The 20,363-nt window shown below is 37.5% G+C and overlaps 1 protein-coding gene across 1 annotated transcript in view; it reads right to left on the bottom strand.

Moving 5' to 3' along the window:
• Positions 1-20,363, bottom strand: part of CSMD1 (CUB and Sushi multiple domains 1) — a 1,295,699-nt gene that overhangs the window by 32,856 nt on the left and 1,242,480 nt on the right. Inside the window, exons 55-59 of the mRNA XM_075445037.1 lie at positions 10,305-10,493; positions 7,825-7,998; positions 3,569-3,751; positions 1,361-1,537; positions 188-367 (exon numbers count right to left, since the gene is read on the bottom strand). Coding sequence (XP_075301152.1) covers positions 188-367; positions 1,361-1,537; positions 3,569-3,751; positions 7,825-7,998; positions 10,305-10,493 — 903 coding nt within the window. The remainder of the gene's footprint in view (positions 1-187; positions 368-1,360; positions 1,538-3,568; positions 3,752-7,824; positions 7,999-10,304; positions 10,494-20,363) is intronic.

The raw sequence follows: 20,363 nt of genomic DNA, 5'->3' as shown, positions 1-20,363 counted from the left end.
ACTAAATACAAATTTTACACAAATACTTATTGAAATGTTTTAGTTGCATTTTTATGGCAATTGTTCCAGAGAATATTTTGATAATTTTTTATAAAGACACTGATTAGTGAATTTCACGTATAATATTATATAACAGTATAAAATAATAATAACAGTATTTGTAAACTGTTTGATTTCAAAAATACACCTTTGCAAATTGGTTTACTCTGGTTCCAAGTGCTGTCTTTTATACAACGTATGGTAGGTGAACTGGCTGGCTCCATCAAGTATCCTGGATTGCACTGATAGCTGACTGTCTTATTAAAGGTAAAATCAGTTCCAAACTGAATGCCATTTGCTAATGCACCTGGATCTCCACAGCTGATCACTAGTAAGGAAAAGAAAAAAAGGGATTTATTCTTTTTTAATAAACATGTAATCAAACATTGAACTACTTATAGCTAATGTCCTCTTTTTTTAGTGTACAAAACAAGAAAAAAAAAATAAATGTAATCTTTAAGCTAACAAGAAAAAATGAAATAAATGTAATCTTTAAGCTAAAAAGTCATATTTTTGAGGCATTGCAATAGCATGGGCCAAATAATGTGTGCCTTAAATACTCTAGCTTAAGCTGGTACACTCTACTGCTACTGCAGACTCTTATGTAAGTGGCAGTTTTGACAGGACTTTTCCTTTCTTCTTACTGGGATCTTTGTCACATTATGCCTAATGTTGACAGCGCAATGGAATTCCAGCAGTTATGAATTTCCTTTTTTTTTTGTATCACTGTACTGTGATGACACTGTACTCTGATGTACTGTGGGTCTGGCCTTGTCAGTGAGGCCACTGGCCCTGCTAGCCTTGCAGCACCTCTCTGCTCCCCACTGTCTTTCGCTGATGGAGTAGCCCAGTCTCACTGCTCCCTGATTCTTGGTTCATAGCAGAATGGTTATCAGCCAGATCTGATTCATTTGGTTCACAATAAAAACTGGCACATAATGTATACGATTAGGCAAAATCTGATTTAGAACTAGCAGACTTTATCCTGTGTATATAAGACACAAACACACACAAAAGGCTAAAGGAACCTCTAGAGTAACATCTGTTATTAGAAATAATGTTATGCTTTCAATGTTGGCATTCATGAGGTAAACAAATACAGAAAAGTTACATATGTATCCACCTTAAAAAGATAGTTCTGGAAACATCTATCAGATATTAAAAAGGCATGTACCTTTAGGTACATAATATATTCATGTATTACAAGACAGATGAATGGGACAAAATGGTGTTATTTGATCTAAGAAAATAATCATTTTCAGTAGGAAGGCTGAATGACTTACTACTTTCAAGCTTTATAGGAAGAAATTTTATTTCTGACCTGTGCAGTCTGGAGCAGTGCCAGTCCATGTCCCATTAGCAGTACAATGTCTAGTAGTTAGTCCTGAAGTTTTGTAACCTTCCCAGCAGGCATAAATGACTGAGCTGGAGAATAATATTCCATCAGTGTATATTATCATACCATTGGCTGGGGTGCCAGGGTTCCCACAAGATACAGCTGTGAAGAAAAGGTTTAAAAAAATCAGTATTTCTATAACAGGTGACTAAAAAAAAAGGAGGGGAGGGGAGGGGAGGGGAGGGGAGGGGAGGGGAGGGGAGGGGAGGGGAGGATCGCCTCTTAGCCTTCTGTTCCCTAGGCTGGACAGTCCCAGCTCTTTCAGCCTTTCCTCACAGGAGAGATGCTTTAGTCCCTTCATCATCTTAGTGGCCATTTGCTGGACTCCATGCAGTAAGTCCAGGTCTCTGTAGTATTGAGGAGCCCAGAACTGAATCTAGCACTCCAGATGCTGCCTCACCAATGCTGAGAAGAAGGGAATGATCACTTTCCTCCTAAGGTAGCCTGGGATACCATTAACCTTCTTTGCAGCAAGGGTACTTTGCTAATTATGTTCAACTTATATTCCCCAGGACCCCCTAGCTGGGTGGCTCTCTGTGTTATAGTTAGAATCTACTAGTTATCATCAAATAGTTATAGAGGATAGGATCCATTAAAATAAACACAATTTCCTAACAAAAAGACTCTGAGTATTACTGATGCTTGGAATAATACCTAAATGCCTTTGTTTTAATGAAGTCTTACTCACTTTTTATGTATAAAAATTTCAGACACTGAAGAGAAAATTTCAGTAGGTTGGAACTTGAACTTGTAGGGGTGAAAAGGTATTCTCCTAATCTCATCCTTATTTATACAAAAGAGGAAATGAAGGAGAAGAGAAAAATAGAAAGAAAGGGACTTTTCTCGTTGCTGAAAACAGAAGCTTGAAGCAAAAAGATAAAGAAAAAACAGCGGCAATTCAAACACCGCTAATTGCCACTGAGTGTTGCTGTCCTACTATACTTCGTGTCTTCTTGTATGAGAAGAAGAAAGAACACTTCAAATCTTCAAATTTCTGCTGAAAATACTGATCCTATGCCCACTAACTTTTTCATAAAGTTATGGCAATATCTACACTGACAGAAGATTTGTCTGTGCTGAAGAATACTGCAAAAGAACAATTGTTGGATGAGAACACTGTGAAAAACTCCCTAGGTGAAAAAATATAATGGATTTGTTAAAAATATTTTATCTTACATTTAATCATTTATTGTAGCAGACAACTGAAGCTGAAGTCCTTCATTACTGCTTTCCAATGGTGACAGTGCATAAAAAGTGTAAAAATTTTTTATCATTTTTTTATCGTATTCTAAAATGTGATTTCCAGAAATATTGTCTGTTGCATTTCTTCCGAAAGAGGTAGCATAAAAATTGTATATCTCATAAAAAATGAGACTAACTTATGTGGAGGAATCTATATTAATTTCTACTCAGTTAAAAATCACACATTATTTTAGCATCTGTCCAGTCCTTGATGCATAGACATCACATAAAAAGAGAAGATGAAAATATCGTATTGCTAGAAGCTGGATGACAGATTTATTTATTACTCAATTTTCATATCTTCAGTCAGAAGAATATTTTTTAAATTTTACCTTTAACTCAGGTATCTATTCTCTGTTTCCAGACTTAATATTTATTTAACTAGAATTGTTAAATTGTCAGGTATCTATTCTCTGTTTCCAGATTTAATATTTATTTAACTGTTCCAGTGCTCCGTTCCCTCTGAGGGTGACGGAGCACTGGAACAGGCTGCCCAGGGAGGTTGTGGAGTCTCCTTCTCTGGAGATATTCAAGACCCGCCTGGACAAGGTCCTGTGCAGCCTGCTGTAGGTGACCCTGCTTCGGCAGGGGGGTTGGACTAGATGACTCACAGAGGTCCCTTCCAACCCCTACTATTCTGTGATATTCTGTGATATTCTGTGATTTATTTTCTCATAATCTTCTTATAAATATATACTCCAAAACTTTATCAGTTTGGATTTAGGTTTTCAAGCAAAAATTGCACTGCTTGAAAAATCTTTTATATCAAATTTCTGCAGAGCAATATAAAAGCATATTTCTGGTATAGAATTTATTTCCAGTTAAAGAATAAAACATCATTAGTAAATGTTGTTTAGTGGTGTCTTAAATGCCAATGGTATCAATACTTACCTTCACACACAGGCTGTACACCTGACCAGGAACCATTAAGCAGGCATGTTCGTTCTGCAGATCCTCTCAGCTGATAACCCATTTCACATGAGAAACGTAGCAGACTTTTTGTTTTGAACTCATCCCCTAGTCTAGACCCATGAGCTGGTATTCCTGGATCATCACAATAGCCAGGATTATTTCCTGTAAAACACAACAGAGCAGAATTATTGGCAGAGACGCTATGTACAAATGTAATGGTAGTAAAGATACTCTCTTGCAAATAGTACTATGAATTGCATTGTTTCTGTTATAATTAATCACCTTTCTTCCAGGGTGAGGCTGTAAAACCAAAGCTAAAGATGAAAATAACATGTATTTTTGGCCTACTTATTATCTCAGACCTATACAGACCTAAACATAGAATGTGATACAAATAACAGATGAAAGATAACTGTTAACACAGGAAGTGCCTGTGTCATTTTTGTCAGTTCAACGAATTTGTTGTCTTTTTGGCATAAATAATATTTTCTACACATTGTATTTTAATGTTCAATTTCTCTGCTAGTAGTAACTTTTGATAATAAAAATTAGATAACAGTAAGAGTGAAGAGAACCATATTCAAGTTTCTTAAGAAACGTATTTGAAATATCTATAGCCGTGGTCAAGACTAAATTGTACTTGGCTGTCAATGCTTGTCAAGAACGGAAAGAACACCTCATAATTTTCCTTATACTTTAAATTTCTATGCAAGTATTGGTTACATTTTTAGAAGAGAAAGAATGTGTTGCAAAACAGACCTCAAATGTGTCCTCCTAGGGCTGATGAACCAGTCAACTGCCTTATCAAATAAAGCATCTGCTACACGAAATGCTACCCAAGACAGTCAAGGAAGTATGGTCTCAGTATCAACAATTTATTATAAATTTTGACATAAAATTGCATGTCTCCTAAATCCCTCTGTGTCTAAATTGTGGTTCATAGAAAAATTATCCTTTGTTTTCCATTTTTAAGTTGTACATCTAGACTGAATTTCTATTAAAACTGTCTTTTGGGTTTTTTTTTTCAAAATACATGTAAGTAATTCCATAGGATGAAGTCTGTATCTTCTTAAATAGGTTTTTCATCATAGGCATAACTCTCAGATGAAGGACAATGATTCACTGCTGGTGGACAGCCAACTGACCATAAGCTAGCATTGTGCCCAGGTGGCCAAGGTGGCCAACAGCATCCTGGCTTGTATCAGGAACAGTGTGGCCAGTAGGAGTATGGAAAAGATCGTGCCACTGTACTTGGCACTGGTGTGGCCACACCTTGAGTACTGTGTTCAGTTTTGGGCCCCTCACTACAAGAAAGACACTGAGATGCTGGAGTGTGTCCAAAGAAGGGCAATGAGGCTGGTGAAGAATCTAGAGAACAAGTCTTATGAGGAGCAGCTGAGGGAACTGGGGTTGTTTAGTCTGGAGGAGTCAGAGGGGAGACCTTATTGCTCTCTACAACGACCTGAAAGGAGGTTGTGGTGAGGCAAGTGTTGGTCTCTTCTCCCAAGTAACTAGCGATAGGACGAGAGGCAATGGCCTCAAGTTGCGCCAGGGGAGGGTTAGATTAGATGTTAGCAAAAATTTCTTTACTGAAAGAGTGGTCACGCATTGGAACAGGCTGCCCAGTGATGTGGTTGTTCCACAATCCCTGGAGGTGTTCAAAAAAACGTGTAGATATGACACTTCAGGATATGGTTTGGCAGGCACAGTGGTGTTGAGTTGGATGTAATGATCTTAAAAGTCTTTTCCAACCTCAGTGATTCTACAGTTCTATGATTCCATGACAAAATCTTGCATAAAGGAATAACAATACTAAATATTGAGAAAACTCAACCTTTTATTTTATAAATGAAAATTTTCTGAAGTTAGAAATTATGATTATGTGTGTGGCATAAGATTTTCAGTATAGCAAGTTTGAGACTGTCACTTTGGATATAATCATGCTTCTTCATACAAGGAGACCATTATAGGAGATGACCAGAGTGGTCTTTAACGTTTTAAAAATCTATGAGTCTATAAAAATACTGTCATATTCGTGACTGATACCTGAAGAGTCTTAATTTTTTAATTAACATTTCTTTCCATCAGCATGATGATGGTGGGCAACATTGGAGAACAGCACTAGAGGGCTCTGACTTTAAAAATTTTAAAGTCTTGGTGCAATCGCATTTCTGGTGTTTTATACTGGATAAAAAGGTGAAAGTGACATAAATGTGGGCTTAAAATAAGCAAGAAAAGGCCACTTCTCTGTGGAAACTATAATTGTTCTGCAGAGATTTCTTTCAGGTCTAGGCATAGAGACCATGCTGGCAGTGCAATCTAGTGGTGTGAGAAGACTCTAAGTAAAATCTTTCCTCCTTGAGCAGCAGAGAACAGAAAAGAAATAGTGATTTAAATTCACTTCCTTTCCTCAGTGTTTCAAATTCTGATCAGCGTCCTTGCAGAATCATCTTATGAATGGACCATTTTCAATGAACACTTATTTAGAGCTTTTTCAAAGTACAGAATTTAGACACTTTACCCCTATTTAAATTAGGTCGAATCTGAATTGAACTACATCAAATAAGACCATACCAACATTGGGCGTGTCCAAGAGCTTAGGGGAAGCTATAAGAAGATCCTATAATGTGTAGTTATCGAAAAAATTTCTCATAAAGATATTTTCTTCTTAAACCTGTCAGGTATTTGTTTTCTTATATACTGAAGTGTGTACATTTGTTTCCCTTACAAAACTTATTAATACAATGTGGATGTCCTTGGCAGTCAATCCTCGTTTGAGCTCTTTAACAATCTGTGTAATGTTTTATGGCTTCTTCTAAATTTGCATAGTTAGTTTAGGGGTGAATAAACTGTTCCTGTACTTCCTGAAAGCCCCAAGAACATTGTAGAGGTTTATGGTATTTGTACATTGTAGAACTAATACACAATATTTCTGTAAGTGAAAAGAGGAACACAATGTATGAAGTTTACCATCTAGTACATCTGCTGTGGTGTTTTTTAATCAATGTTTTTGTATGTGACAACCTTTATTTACACACAAAAAAAGTGCTCATAACAATAAAATTTAATACATGCACCCTCTTTAAGAACTCTACCAGGTTTTACGTAGCATTTTTTGGCTTCTATATACTGAAGTTTGCAACTATAACATCTAATGAGTAAATTTACGAAGTAATGACAAAGAGAATGAGAGAATATATGAGAATATTTTAATACATAGCTGTAATTCAGATGAGTGGCTATTGGTCAAATTAAGGTTTACTTGGAAAAGAAACAAAACAAATTATAGAATTATAGAACCATTGGATGGTTTGGGCTGGAAGGGACCTTACAGATCATCTAGTTCCAAATCCCCTGCCATGGGCAGGGACACCTTCCACTACACCAGGTTGCTCAAAGCCACATCTAACTTGGCCTTGAAGCCCTTGAACACTGTCAGGGAAGGGGCAGCCACAACTTCCCTGCACTACCTGTTCCACTGCCTCACCACCCTCATGGTGAAGAATTTCTTTCTTACATCTAATCTAAATCTATGCTCTTTCAGTTTAAAACCATTACTCCTTGTCCTATCACTACATGTCCTTGTAAGAAGTCCCTCTCAAGCTTTCTTGCAGGCCCCCTTCAGGTACTGGAAGGCCGCAACAAGGTGTCCCCTGGAGCCTTCTCTTCTCCAGGCTGAACAGCCCCAACTCTCTCAGCCTTTCTCAGAGGAGTGCTGTTCCAGCTTTCTGATCATTTCTGTGGCCCTCCTCTGGACCCACTCCAACAGGTCCATGTCTTTCCTGTGGTGAGGGCTCCAGAGCTGGATGCAGGACTCCAGGTGGGGTCTCACCAGAGCAGAGTAGAGGGGCAGAATCACCTCCTTTGACTTGCTGGCCATGCTGCTTTTGATGCAGCCCAGGATATGGTTGGCATTCTGGGCTGCAAGCACACATTGCCAGCTTACGTCCAGCTTCTCCTCCACCAGTACACTCAAGTCCTTCTCGTCAGGGCTGCTATCAATCCATTCAGCACCCAGCCTGTGTTTGTGCTTCAGATTGCCCTGACCCATGTGCAGGACCTTGCACTTGGCCTTGTTGAACTTCATGAGGTTCACATGGGCCACCTGCCAAGCCTGTCAAGGTCCCTCTGAATGTTTATCTGGACGAATATCTGTCTGTCATTAAAAATCAGTTGAGAATAACATTATTCATGTAATTACAATGTGACATTGAGATGATGGTTGGTATAAGTACCTGAGCAGTGAGGCAGCGTCCCACTCCAGTGGCTATCTTCTTGGCACTCCCTAGTAGAATTTCCTATGAGCCTACGACCCGCTGTGCAAGAATAGTGAATTATGGAGCCATATGTAAATTTGTCTCCCGAAAGAACTGCATTGGCAGGTACCCCAGGATGCCCACAGGAAATGGCTAACAGAGGAAAGAACACAATATTATAAGATGTTTTCATGGCACAGAAAAAAATATAACCTTTAAATATGAGGCTGGTTCCACACAACATAAATTTCTGTCTGGATTTCATCTCTTTCATATCTTCAGTTTTGCTGTTGCTATAGATGATCTACTGATCATTTGTAAGATTAAACACAAAGCTACATGTAAAACTAACCCACCCAGTTTAACCTTTCCCTGAAAATATACAGAGGTCTCTTTCCTCATTCATTTCCATTCTGTCCTTCCCTACAAATATGAAACAGTTTTTCTGTTAGGGTTGGGAAAGAAGAAACTAAGTAGGGTTAGTGTTGCAATGTGCATATTACAGATATGATAATGGTAAGTAGCTTTATCATATCTATAAAATAAATAGGCACAGTTTAGGCAGCACAGGGAAATAAAAATTTAATCTGTAGTATTATTACAGCAATGTGTTGCACTGAAGTGAGAAAGAGGAAAATGGATTACTGATCATTTTTGTAAATTATGAATCATATATATGCTTAAGCTAATGTGTACATTTTGTTTGAGAAAAAATTGAGATAAACAGTTTTGGTACAGAACAGTTTGCAAACAAGTAGTTCAGATCTGTTATATGAGGAAACATAAGTCATCTTAAGGGGAACTAGAAGTCAAATTCTGAATGCTTTTTGTGTAAAACTGAAGTCATACAGTAAAGAAAGAAAAAAACAAGCAAATAAATTTCACATAACTTTACTAAACAGTCACACGACTTAAATAGGCCATACTTTAGCAGAGCAATTGAACTTGAGCAGCTTTATGAATTACTTGAATGAATGATCTATGGGTCAAACATATTTTTAGAAAAAAAAATCCTCTTATTCTGATGACTGTTACTCCTGACAGACACCAAAATTATTTCTGTTATACTGGGTCCCATGATAATGTCAAACTGACCACACAATAGGTTTCTGCCAAAAAGCATCATCCTGACCACCACTCTTTCACTGCTGTGTGTTCCTCTTGCTTTCCTTGTGCTGGCTTAAGTATTCATGTCACAAATGGTAAACAAAATCAGGAAACTGATCTGGCTGAACAGTACTGCCACAGAAAAATACAGTGTTTAGTTTTCAGCCATATCAGTTACCTTAATGAGCTTGCTTCAGTATCATGCAGATGCTAGTCTTGCCACAATTCTGGAAGGAGCTGCAGTGGGTGATCAGAGGTTTTGGAAGACAATCATACGTAGATCACCTTAATGCAGCTGTATACTGATTTGTAGTGAGTAGCATGCAATTTTCCCAGTTTATGAAAAAGAAAAGAAGCATCCATATTTAAAGCAATGGCATTGCCTTGCATATAAATGAGCAGTGTGTTTCTGATCTTTTACTTTTGAACTCAAATTGTTCATGGTAAACATTGTGTCCACTTTGGGTTCAAAATTTATCTCACCTGCCTCTCCAAGCACTTTGCCCTATTACTAAAAGCGATTTCACGCTTGGAAAAAAGAGATTACCACTCATAACCTTTGTAAATGACATGTGTCTCACAGTACTTCAAAAGACTGACTGACTTCATCTGTGAATAGATAAACAGATCTTTCTCAGAGAAAGAGCCCTATTTATTTCACTGAGTTTTTCTTAGGGGAAATAATGTTGGATTTGTCCTTATGATGCTTAGGATTCTGGTAGTGTTTCAGTCATTCAGAAATCTAACATCAGAAAATCAATAGTGATCGGAGAAGGAAAGTCTCTCAATGGAAAATGATAGTCAGTCAAAATGTTATTTTCTAGAGATCTGAAGCTCACTGAACTGACTATAGCAAACACCAGAGGATTTCCTCTCTTTCTGTGGAAAAAGTGATGGAGGAATTATTAAGTGAACCTCTTAAGCAAAATTTTTCTACCCAACACTTCACAGATTCATTCTCACATACACACTTCAATATATCTGAAAAAAAAATAGTTGAGATGATAGGCATCAATGGTCTTACTCTATCAATCTAAATGATAACACATAAATAAAAATTTTAGATTTCCCTAGCTTTTTTCAGATATCTTAACAATAAACCAAAAGTGGAAATTAATCTTAACTTCTGGCATTTGAAGTAATAGCTCCATAGTTCCCTCTCAACTCATTTTTAATAATGACAAGTTGCATGATATCTTGTCTTAATGTTTTCTTACTGAGCTGTACAATTTGCAATACGTTTATCCTAAAGTTCAGTTTTGTTTTGTCAGAATAGTGACAATATTTTTGTCTGTATTGACTGAAATTCATGCATCACTCTTTAATGTTAATGCAACTGAATGAATACTTACACAAACACTTTGGTAGTGATCTATCCCATAAACCGTTAGCTTTACAGGTCAGAGCAGATGAGCCCAAGAGATAGAAGCCCTTCTTGCAATGGTATGCCACACTTGTTCTGTATTTGAAACTTTCAGGATAATTCTGCTGTCCATGCCGAATGGCATTTTCCACAAAGCCAGGATCAGAACAGTTCACCACTGTAAGACAAACAGTGTTTATCACTGATGTATAAGAGCAATGTCATAAATAAAATGTAACAGTCATTTTTTGTTACTTCACTAGCAGCTCATGACTGTGGTCCATTTGATATGTTTTGTGGTTTTTATTTGACTTAAATACCAGATATGTTGACTCCTAAGTAAGTATCTAGATCTTTTTGCTTTGAAAGCAACACTATGATTTTACTAAGGTTATTGTCGTAGTCTGGGATGTACAACAGGTTCAAAGATAAAAGAGAAATTGGGGGAATTTTTTATCATTCCCTTGGTAGGCTTAGTTGGGTATTCTATGCAATTTCTATGTGGAGGAAACCAAATTAGAATCAGACCAGTACATAGTTTAAATAACACTTTAACTTTTTTCTTAATTTTATTTCCTGTAATAAGAAAAAAATGCTTCCAATATTACCAAGAACATTTTGTTCTATTAATGTGTAGAACAAAAACAAGGAACATGGTGAAAAATCATATATTTGATAGTGGAGAGTGATTGAGGGTAAGCACCAAAAAGCACAATGTTATTCAGATAGCAGCTAGAAACCTAAAAAACTATGGGTTTCGTCATGACCGTTTAGTTTTTGTACAAGGTATATCCGCCCTCCCCAATCCTCCAGTTTATACCCTGCAGTGAACATGATGGTTTGTTGGTAAAGGATTATGATGAGACACTGATGCCTCCATTGCAAACCCCCAACTTTCCTGTCTATTCATCTGAAAGCTGTCTGAAAAGTTATAAATGATTCCTCCAGTCCTACCCTGTCTTCACTCTAAACGTAACAGTATAAACAAAAAAAGACTTAGAATATTATTAGTGTTATAAATTACGGCTCATCAAACAATGACAGTTATCTGTCTTTCAAATTTATCACCTAGTTCAAGTTAATTTTTGAGAAAAAGAAAAAAGTGGAGAAAAATGTCATATAGCATTATCATTTCAGAGGTAAGACATACGGAGTCACTAATGCACTGGGTTTTAATCCTGAATCATATTTTTTTCAAAAGGTTAAGTTTTATCATACATATAATTTAAATTTACCTATCAGTTAATAGACTAGAACAAGTCAGCTTTTGCAAATGTTCATTCATTGAAAGAATATTTTGTATCAAGACTTTGAAGAAAAATTAACATCCTAAAATTTATCTTTGGATGACAAAAAGTTAAAATTGTTTTTATCTCTCTTTCTCTTTTAAAGACACAATATTAAAAGTATTAAATGTTCATGATTTCAATCTTTCAATGAATTACAGACAAGCATATACCTAGGTCTAAAGAATGTCCCATGTGAATCCAAATTTTTCCTTCATAAAAATTACTTTAGAAGTAATATTTAGGGTTGGGGACTGAGGGAGAACACTCTTTGGCATGAAGCAAACCTAATTTCCATCTACAGATTGTTATTAAACACTGAAGATAAAATTACACAGCAAAGTGCAATATATTTAAAAAACATTAGGTATTGCAATGCTGTACACAACGCATTAGTAAGGTATAATCTAGACTGATAAGGAGACATGGTTCATGGAAGAGACACGCTTTTTTTTTTCCTGAGGAGTATTAAAGCTACCGAGTCTCAGAATAGAAACTGTTCTCATTCTGTTATATGGTGAATCCTATGAAATAATTAACCAGAGAATCTACATTTAGCTTACATTATAACAGTTTAGCCTATATTTCATACTACCACCATTTATTTAAACAATGTTATAACCTTATAAATGTTATACATAAATCAAATATGTGCAGGTTAAATAAATACGTGTTTACTTTGGTATTTCACTGACAGAAGCAAATAACTTTTTCCCTTCTGACTTTTTTTCTGCCCCATAAAAGATGGGAAAACTCAAAGTCCTAAAATCTCACTGCTCTTTGGAACTTGTGAAAGATTTGGATGTAGAAGTCTGTGTCTCTGTGCTTCATTTGAAGAACTCTGAAAATTCCTACCTCTGGGGATCTCTGTTTAAGAGTACTGTCAAAAGAAAATGGTTTACTTTTTTTACTTTACACAAAAAAAAATATTGCACTCTTTGTTACTGCTTTTTTCCATTATTACTAATCGTTGTCAACGAAGTCTAATTCTTTCACAGGCAATATAACTATCACTGTAGAACAGAGACACAACTGAAAGTTTGTAAAACATACAGCCCACCAACATGAAGCTCTACCAAACTACTAAGCTAGATCTGAAAGAGCTCCTACGTCTGTATTCACAGTGCAATTCTTTGTTACAGCAACTAGCTCAGCTCGCTGAAGCAATGCATACTGCATCCCAATTAACTGTTTCTTAGGCAATTAGACGTGGTGTAGCACTGTGTAGACACTGCTATAAGGCTTCTGCTTTTGGAACTAGTCTGCATCCTCTGCATAGTTATAAGTTGCCTTGTAGAAACATATCCTTAAACTCCATCTCCTTACATATGTGTATACTTAACATTTGAAGCTACATCTGTATCAACATGAAGAATACCAGCACTTGTTCTCTGGCATGAGGCCAGCAGAAGTGGCCATGTCTATGATGCTGTGCTCTGCTACCCTCCAGACTCCAGTGAATTTCTCTGAACTGCTCATTAGGAATGGTCCTGGCGCCCATGTTATCCCCTGAACCATGCTCCAAACAATTCCTGTGGATGTGCTACTTGGTTCAAGTGAAAAACTTGTTGGAGAACCTTGTTAATTAGTAAAGGCACTTAAGTTGCCATGCCCAGGCACTGTTTCTTTGAAAAACACAGATATTTCAAATGCAGAAGTGAATGTTTCACAATCTTTCTCTTTAGCTAAAATTGGTATTATATGGTAATGCAGTTTTAATCCCCAACTTCACAATAACAGTATCAGTATTGTGCCCTATCATATCACAAATTGATGTCCAAGGTTGTATGGAATATTTGTACTGGTGTGGAACTGTACTCAGGTCTTCTGAGGCCTATGTCCATGCTCTAATCAGTGCACCATTTTGCAATGAAACCATATACAGTAAAGTAATTACAGCAAAATAACACTTTTCTATTCTACCAATATCTACCTCTTTTAGCAACCATCCTGATTACCAGCAAGAGCCGTTCCTTCTTTAAATAATGTCTATACAGGTAAAAAAGTATAGAAGTTAATTGTCTTTTATTACTGTAAAAAAATACTCTGAAATAAAACCCCCCAAAAATGTAATACTTCAAAGGTGAACTAATATGAATTTATCAATATATTTAAATCATATTCAATCAATTGGCTCCTACATGAAAGCGAGCACAGAAACAAAACATTAGAGGTGATTAAATGGAAGACCAAAAATGATATATTTGAATAAGAATGTCACAATCCCTGGAATGACAATAAGAAAAAAAACCACCATTAAAACCATTAATTTCGGTCAAGCAAATTTTTTTTGCTATTTAAATTTTAAATAATTCACAAAGCTATTTGCAGGCTTTAACTGCCTTAAAAAAAAGTTTTATTCTTGACCCTTAAATCCAGTCAAAATAAAATAATGACAATGGCTGAAATAAAAGCTTTAAAACAGAGGTCTGAATTTATGTCCTTTGTTAAGAAGATGGGTTCTATACTGTTGTCCTGGGTTTGGCCAGGACAGGTTTAATTTTCACCAGACTCCAGGAAGGGGCACAGCCGGGGGGTGGGGGCTGACCCCACCTGGCCAAAGAGAGCTGGGTATTCCATACCACGTGTCGTCATGCTGGGTTCCGGGGAGGGGGGGCGGCGCGGTGGGGACTCACTCGCGGTTTGGGAGTGCGCGGCGCTGGTCGTGTTCGGGAGAGCAGCTGTCTGGGTCGTGCGGTTCGTTGTTGTGTTTTGCTCCTCATCTGTATCGTTGTTGTTACTGTTCCCTCTGTTTGCTGCTCTGTTAAACTGCCCTTATCCCGACCCACCAGTTTCTGCCTCTTTCCTTCCATTCTCCTCCGCACCGCGGTGGGGGGAGGGGCAGCCGCGTGGCGCTTTTTGTTGCCAGCGGCAGCCGAAACCAAAACAACTGTTCAGCTGGATCAGATGATAATGAATACAAGACAGAGCTTTGACTCACTATCACAAGATTGGAAGTTTCTTTGTTGTGCTTCCAACATTCAAAAGCACTAAATATAGCAAGAAAGCATATGTTATTCTGTACAATTTCTCAACTTACAATGATCATAAGCTGTTAAATATTACCAGTTCTTTCAATTCTAGAAAATATTTTATATGTACATTGAGCAGTGTATAGGTGTTGTTTTGTTGATCTTTATCACTGTTTTAAGTCTGTCTGACTTTGAACTCACTGACATGGATACACATGCAACCTAATTCCCATTGAATGAGGGTTATCAGTTTCCAATATCTGGATTTGCAAGACTGACATTATGCTTCTTTTGCATTTCACTATTCTTAGGATACAAAGGAGCTTAATTGCACACCTTATTTTCAGCTCTGGCAAAAGCTTGCTCAATACCTCTGGATCAAAAGATTCTCTATAAATTTGAGCTTGTCCCTAGTTAAACGCTTCTCACTTTTGGACAGTTTTCCATTGATAAGAAACTATAAACCTGGTTTATAAATTATCTCAGATACAGAGAACCTCTCCAATTTTTATTTTTATTTTTTTTATTAAACAGTAACAGGATAAAACAACTAGTCCTAGGAACAGTTTCTGGACTCAAACCTGTTCCCTGTAATTGAAGGCACTAAGGACTACATCAGAGACTCATCTGCCCTCTTACAGGTTTTATCTGACTGTAAAAAAATCTTGACTTCTGCTTTTCAAACCAACAAACTATGAATAGGAACGATGAAGAATACCCACCTCCAGAACACAGGATAGTCTTTAAAGGAAGTCACTTTGATAATCTTCACGCTGATTAAGAGCTTAGACTTTATCACACCCTAAGCGAGAGCTTGTCTACCACTGCCGTTTTAAAAAGTCATCACTATTTTTTCTCGAGAGTCTGTGTGAAGACAGAATGAATGCTCTGTGACCATTCACCATGAAGAACACTACTTGCTGTGTTCACACAGTGCCTCCAAGATAAGGTTGCACTGGGGAGAAAAATAATGCCTTGCCTGGAGTTAAACTAAAAATTTTAAATTAAACCAAAGTTTTAAATTAAAAGACATCAGATTTATACTAGATATAATGAAGAAATTTATTACAGTTAGGGTGGTGAAACAATGGAACAGGTTGCCTGGAGAGGTGGTAGATGCTCCATCCCTGGAAATGTTCAAGGTCAGGTTGGAGAGGGCTCTGAGTAACCTCATTTAATTGAAGATGTCCCTGATCACTGCATAGGGTTGTGCTAGTTGTCTTTCAAATGTCCTTTTCAGCCCCAACTATTCTATGATTCTATGAACGAGGGACAGAAAGACAGCAGATCTCTAGTACTATCTTTTGCTGCGATGAGGAGGATACTAAGCATCTACAGGCACAAACCCATAGGCTTAAAGGCCTTCCAGAGCAAAAATTTGCGGTTGTCAAAGCTCCAGAATATTGGAAAGTACTGTTTATTTAATCGTAATATTGAATGATTAGTTTATTCAAGGCTAAATGCAAGGTCCTGCATATGGGTCAGGGCAATCTGAAGCACAAACACAGGCTGGGTGCAGAATTGATTGATAGCAGCCCTGACGAGAAGGACTTGAGGGTGCTGATGGAGGAGAAGCTCAACATAACCCAGCAATGTGCACTGGCAGCTCAGCAAGCCAACTGTATTCTGGGCTGCGTCAAAAGCAGCATGGACAGCAGCTCGAGGGAATTGATTCGGCCCCTCTGCTCCACTCTAGTGAGACCAACCTGGAGTCCTGCATCCAGCTCTGGAGCCCTCACCACAGGAAAGACGTGGACCTGTTGGAGTGGGTCCAGAGGAGGGCCACAGAAATGATCAGAAAGCTGGAACAGCACTCCTTTGAGGGAAGTGATTCTGTCCAGCGGAGGAATACAAGGATGATGAGGGGACTGGAACATCTCCCCTACGAGGAGAGGCTGAGGGAGCTGGGCTTGTTCAGCCTGGAGAAGGCTGCGAGGGGACCTAATATATGCTTATAAATATCTCAAGGGTGGGTGTCAGGAGGATGGGACCAAGCTCTTTTCAGTGGTGCCCAGTGACAGGACAAGGGGCAATGGGCACAAACTGAGGCACAGGAAGTTCTGTCTGAACATGAGGAAGAACTTCTTTCCTCTGAGGGTGACGGAGCACTGGAACAGGCTGCCCAGGGAGGTTGTGGAGTCTCCTTCTCTGGAGATATTCAAGACCCGCCTGGACATGGTCCTGTGCAGCCTGCTGTAGGTGACGCTGCTTCGGCAGAAGGGTTGGACTAGATGACCCACAGAGGTCCCTTCCAACCCCTACTATTCTGTGGTTCTGTGATTCTGTGATTCTGTGATTCTGTGATTCTGTGAAAGGCTGAGAGAGTTGGGGCTGTTCAGCCTGCAAAAGAGAAGGCTGCAGGGACACCTTGTTGCAGCCTTCCAGTACCTGAAGGTGCCCTACAGGAAAGCTTGAGAGGGACTTTTTACTAGAGCATGTAGTGACAGGACAAGGGGTAATGGTTTTAAACTGAAAGAGGGAAGATTTAGATTAGATGTAAGAACGAAATTCTTCAGTGTGAGGTTGGTGAGGCACCGGAACACCTTGCGCAGAGAAGCTGTGGCTGCCCCCTCCCTGGAAGTGTTCAAGGCCAGGCTGGATGGGGCTTTGAGCAACCTGGTGTAGTGGAAGGTATCCCTGCCCATGGCAGGGGGGAGTTGGAACTAGATGATCTGTAAGGTCCCTTCCAACCCAAACCATTCTATGATTCTATGATTTCTAGATCAAAGTGATAAACTTTTATTTAAAAATAAACAGTGAAATACTGCACAGATAAAAATATTGTAAAACTAAAAAGCAGTAAAATAAACAGTCAAATGACATTTTAGAATTTGTTCAAATGAAGTGTAAAATATTGTTTTTGCACTCAAATATAGACTGGCTTATTTGAAACACAACATTGAAACTATTTGGCAAAATTCTTCAATTTTAATATCAGCATATTCTATTGAAACAGAGGAAAAATCTGTAGCCCATTGCAAAATTCTCACATTTATTGAAGGTTTTGCACATTCCTTAATCTAATTCTTTTCAAGAGTTCTTCTTATCCTATGGATTACTTAAGTCTTTTCCTAGGTTTAATTTCTAACAAGCATTCACAATAGCCGTCCCTTTTTTAAGTACAGCTGAGATTATTAAAATAAAAGAAAATAAAACTTCACTGCTTTAAATTTAAACTTTGTTTTAATGGGTAAACCTGCCAAGTTAGCTTCTGAAAAGCTAGTGTTAGAAATTACAAAAAAATAACTTTGTTTCATGAAGATAAACTGCCATAAATTTACCCCAAAGCAATTCTAACTGAATTATCTTGAAACGCAATAGGGAGAATAGAAAAACTTGCTTCTCCATGCAGACAAGAAACATGTAACATTCAAGGAATATACTACAGTCCCAAAGTATCAATTTGTCTGTGTGACACAGAGTTCTCATTCTTGTACCAGTAGTATCTGTTTAACCAACTCAGTGATGAATAAAACGGAGAACAGCCATTGAGTGCGTAATTTAAGCATGTGCTCTGTGCAACAAAATTCTTGCATCATACACGAAGTCTTATCAAATGATTATGCAAGACAATACTATCCCTCAAGCTAAAAAGTAAACAAAATTATGCCTGCAGTGCCATTTAACATCAGCGATAGATTTTTAAATATATATGGACAAGTGTGCTGTTGCTAAGAAGGGCTGCAGTAAGGAGTACTTTAGAAAAGAATTTGAGTTGGCCAGAATACAGAACTGAGGCAGTAGTTTCCCTGATTGCCTTTCACCCTGGGGACTCAGTTGTAAATCACAGTGAGAGTAGACGGAGATTGCTTTCTCTCAATGACAGCTGTCAAGGGTTACATGGGAAATGGATTCTGGCACTCTCAATTTAGTCTGTTGAGAAAAGCAAGAGAATGTTTGAAGTCTGCCCTGGCTACTTTGGAACCTCACACTGAGTAGATTCAAACCCTCGAGGACAAAGAAGTGAAAAGACTGTGTCAGAGTCCTTTAGGCGGTTTTCTGTTAAAAAGTTGAATGGTCATCAAAAAGTACACCATTCACAGTATTTCATTTCTTGTTCTCTCTCTGTCTTTCTCTTTTTTTTTTTTTCTGCTTGACAGAAACAATGTTAAGCTGCTTTTTTGAACTTTCATATCTGATCAAAAGTGGTTTTAAACTTTTTATTTGAAAAGTATTGCATTCTTGTTGCTGTCTAGAACATGTATAGGGACTGGCACTCAAGGTAAGAGTAGAGAATTCACTCTATGACAGATTCTAAGAAATGCTGCCTATAAAAAAAGAAGGCACTGCTTGTGAAAGCACAATTGCAAAATTGCCAGTCTATGGAATTTTACTGAAGTTTAGTGCAAAGTCAACAATACACAACAATGACAACTGCTCCGTGAAGGAAAAAAACAAACAAACAAAAAAGAAAAACTGCTCAACTTACAGCTTCACTTTGCAAAAGTCTAAAATATATATCAGTCTGACTTTTTAATCATTATTTTTTAAATGGGGGCCAGTTGGAGAGCAATTTTGTCATAGAAATTCTGGCCACATTAACAATGAAAATAATTTTTTTAGGAAGCAGTGTTTTGTATTACCCCAAAACTAAGGTTTTGACATCATGTTTCTGATGAACTTAGACAGGAAAAATTTCACTGCAATTAATGTAGTATAAACATTGTTGGTAATAGTGTAAATTAACACTAATAATTTGCTAAACAATATCTTGGTATAAACAAGACCTTAGCCAATGTTAACTGATTCAACGACGTATATAATTCATATTTGTTTGCTTGAGGATGAAAAGCTAAGACACACTTCGCTTTTAATTGCATTCCAAAATATCTGCCATTGATATAAACATGCCATATATTCTCACTGTTACAAATAGTGCAGTCTTTCTTATGTTTTCTATTGGAAAATTTCTGCCAGAGTGTTCTGATAACCAATGATCTAACTCTATACTAAAATAAAAATGAGTAAGAAGTATGTTAAAAGAAATACCATGAACTTGCAGTTATTTTTGTAAGCTTTGAACTGAGTGGGTCCAACTTTATAAAACAACAAAAAATTTTTGGAACACCAGATTAACTAATTTAAGAAGCACATATCTGTTTCTTGGATATGCATGAAGTCTTTTCTTCCCATTCCACCTCCAGCATGAACCCAGGCATTATATTAGCAGATACATCAGAAAGATAAAGTACTTCTCCGTAATTTTTCTCTATATGTGTCATCTATATGTAAATTCATTTGTGGGCATCTATGTACAAGTAGTTTCAACACTTGACTATTATGACTTTTGTCATAATAGTGCAAACTCTGGGGACACATATTAAAGTCTTTCTCTTTACATTTTACTTAATCAGAGCATGGTTTATCACACGTGAGATGAACTCCAAAAGTTGCCCCAAGAGCTATTTCTACTACCTTTTGAGATGTCTTTGCCTGATCTGCAAGCAGGTGCCACTCCAGAGAGGTGCAGGAGTAATTTTAAGTCCTGTGTCATCTCTGCCAGCTTTGGGTAAATGTCTCAGACACTGTATGGCATCACCCATGGCACCTCACCTCTTTATTTAGGAAACTTAGTCAAGTTCTAGTTATCCTTCTGAAGGATATCAACATGCTATCAACATGAAATGATTAGGTATATCTAAATTCAAAGTATGCAAAAGTCTCAACAAAGGCCTCTGACTTTGGAAAAACAAAACTGAACAAACTAAAAAATTTTCTCAGCTTATATGAATCCTTGATACCACCGTAGATGAAAAACTGCTTAGGTTCAGAGTTGCTTTATATTTGGAT

Source organism: Opisthocomus hoazin, chromosome 2 (assembly GCF_030867145.1).
Source record: "Opisthocomus hoazin isolate bOpiHoa1 chromosome 2, bOpiHoa1.hap1, whole genome shotgun sequence".
Taxonomy (NCBI): Eukaryota; Metazoa; Chordata; class Aves; order Opisthocomiformes; family Opisthocomidae; genus Opisthocomus; species Opisthocomus hoazin.
The sequence above is the reverse complement of the archived record's forward strand: the minus strand, read 5'-3'. Positions and strand labels throughout refer to the sequence as shown.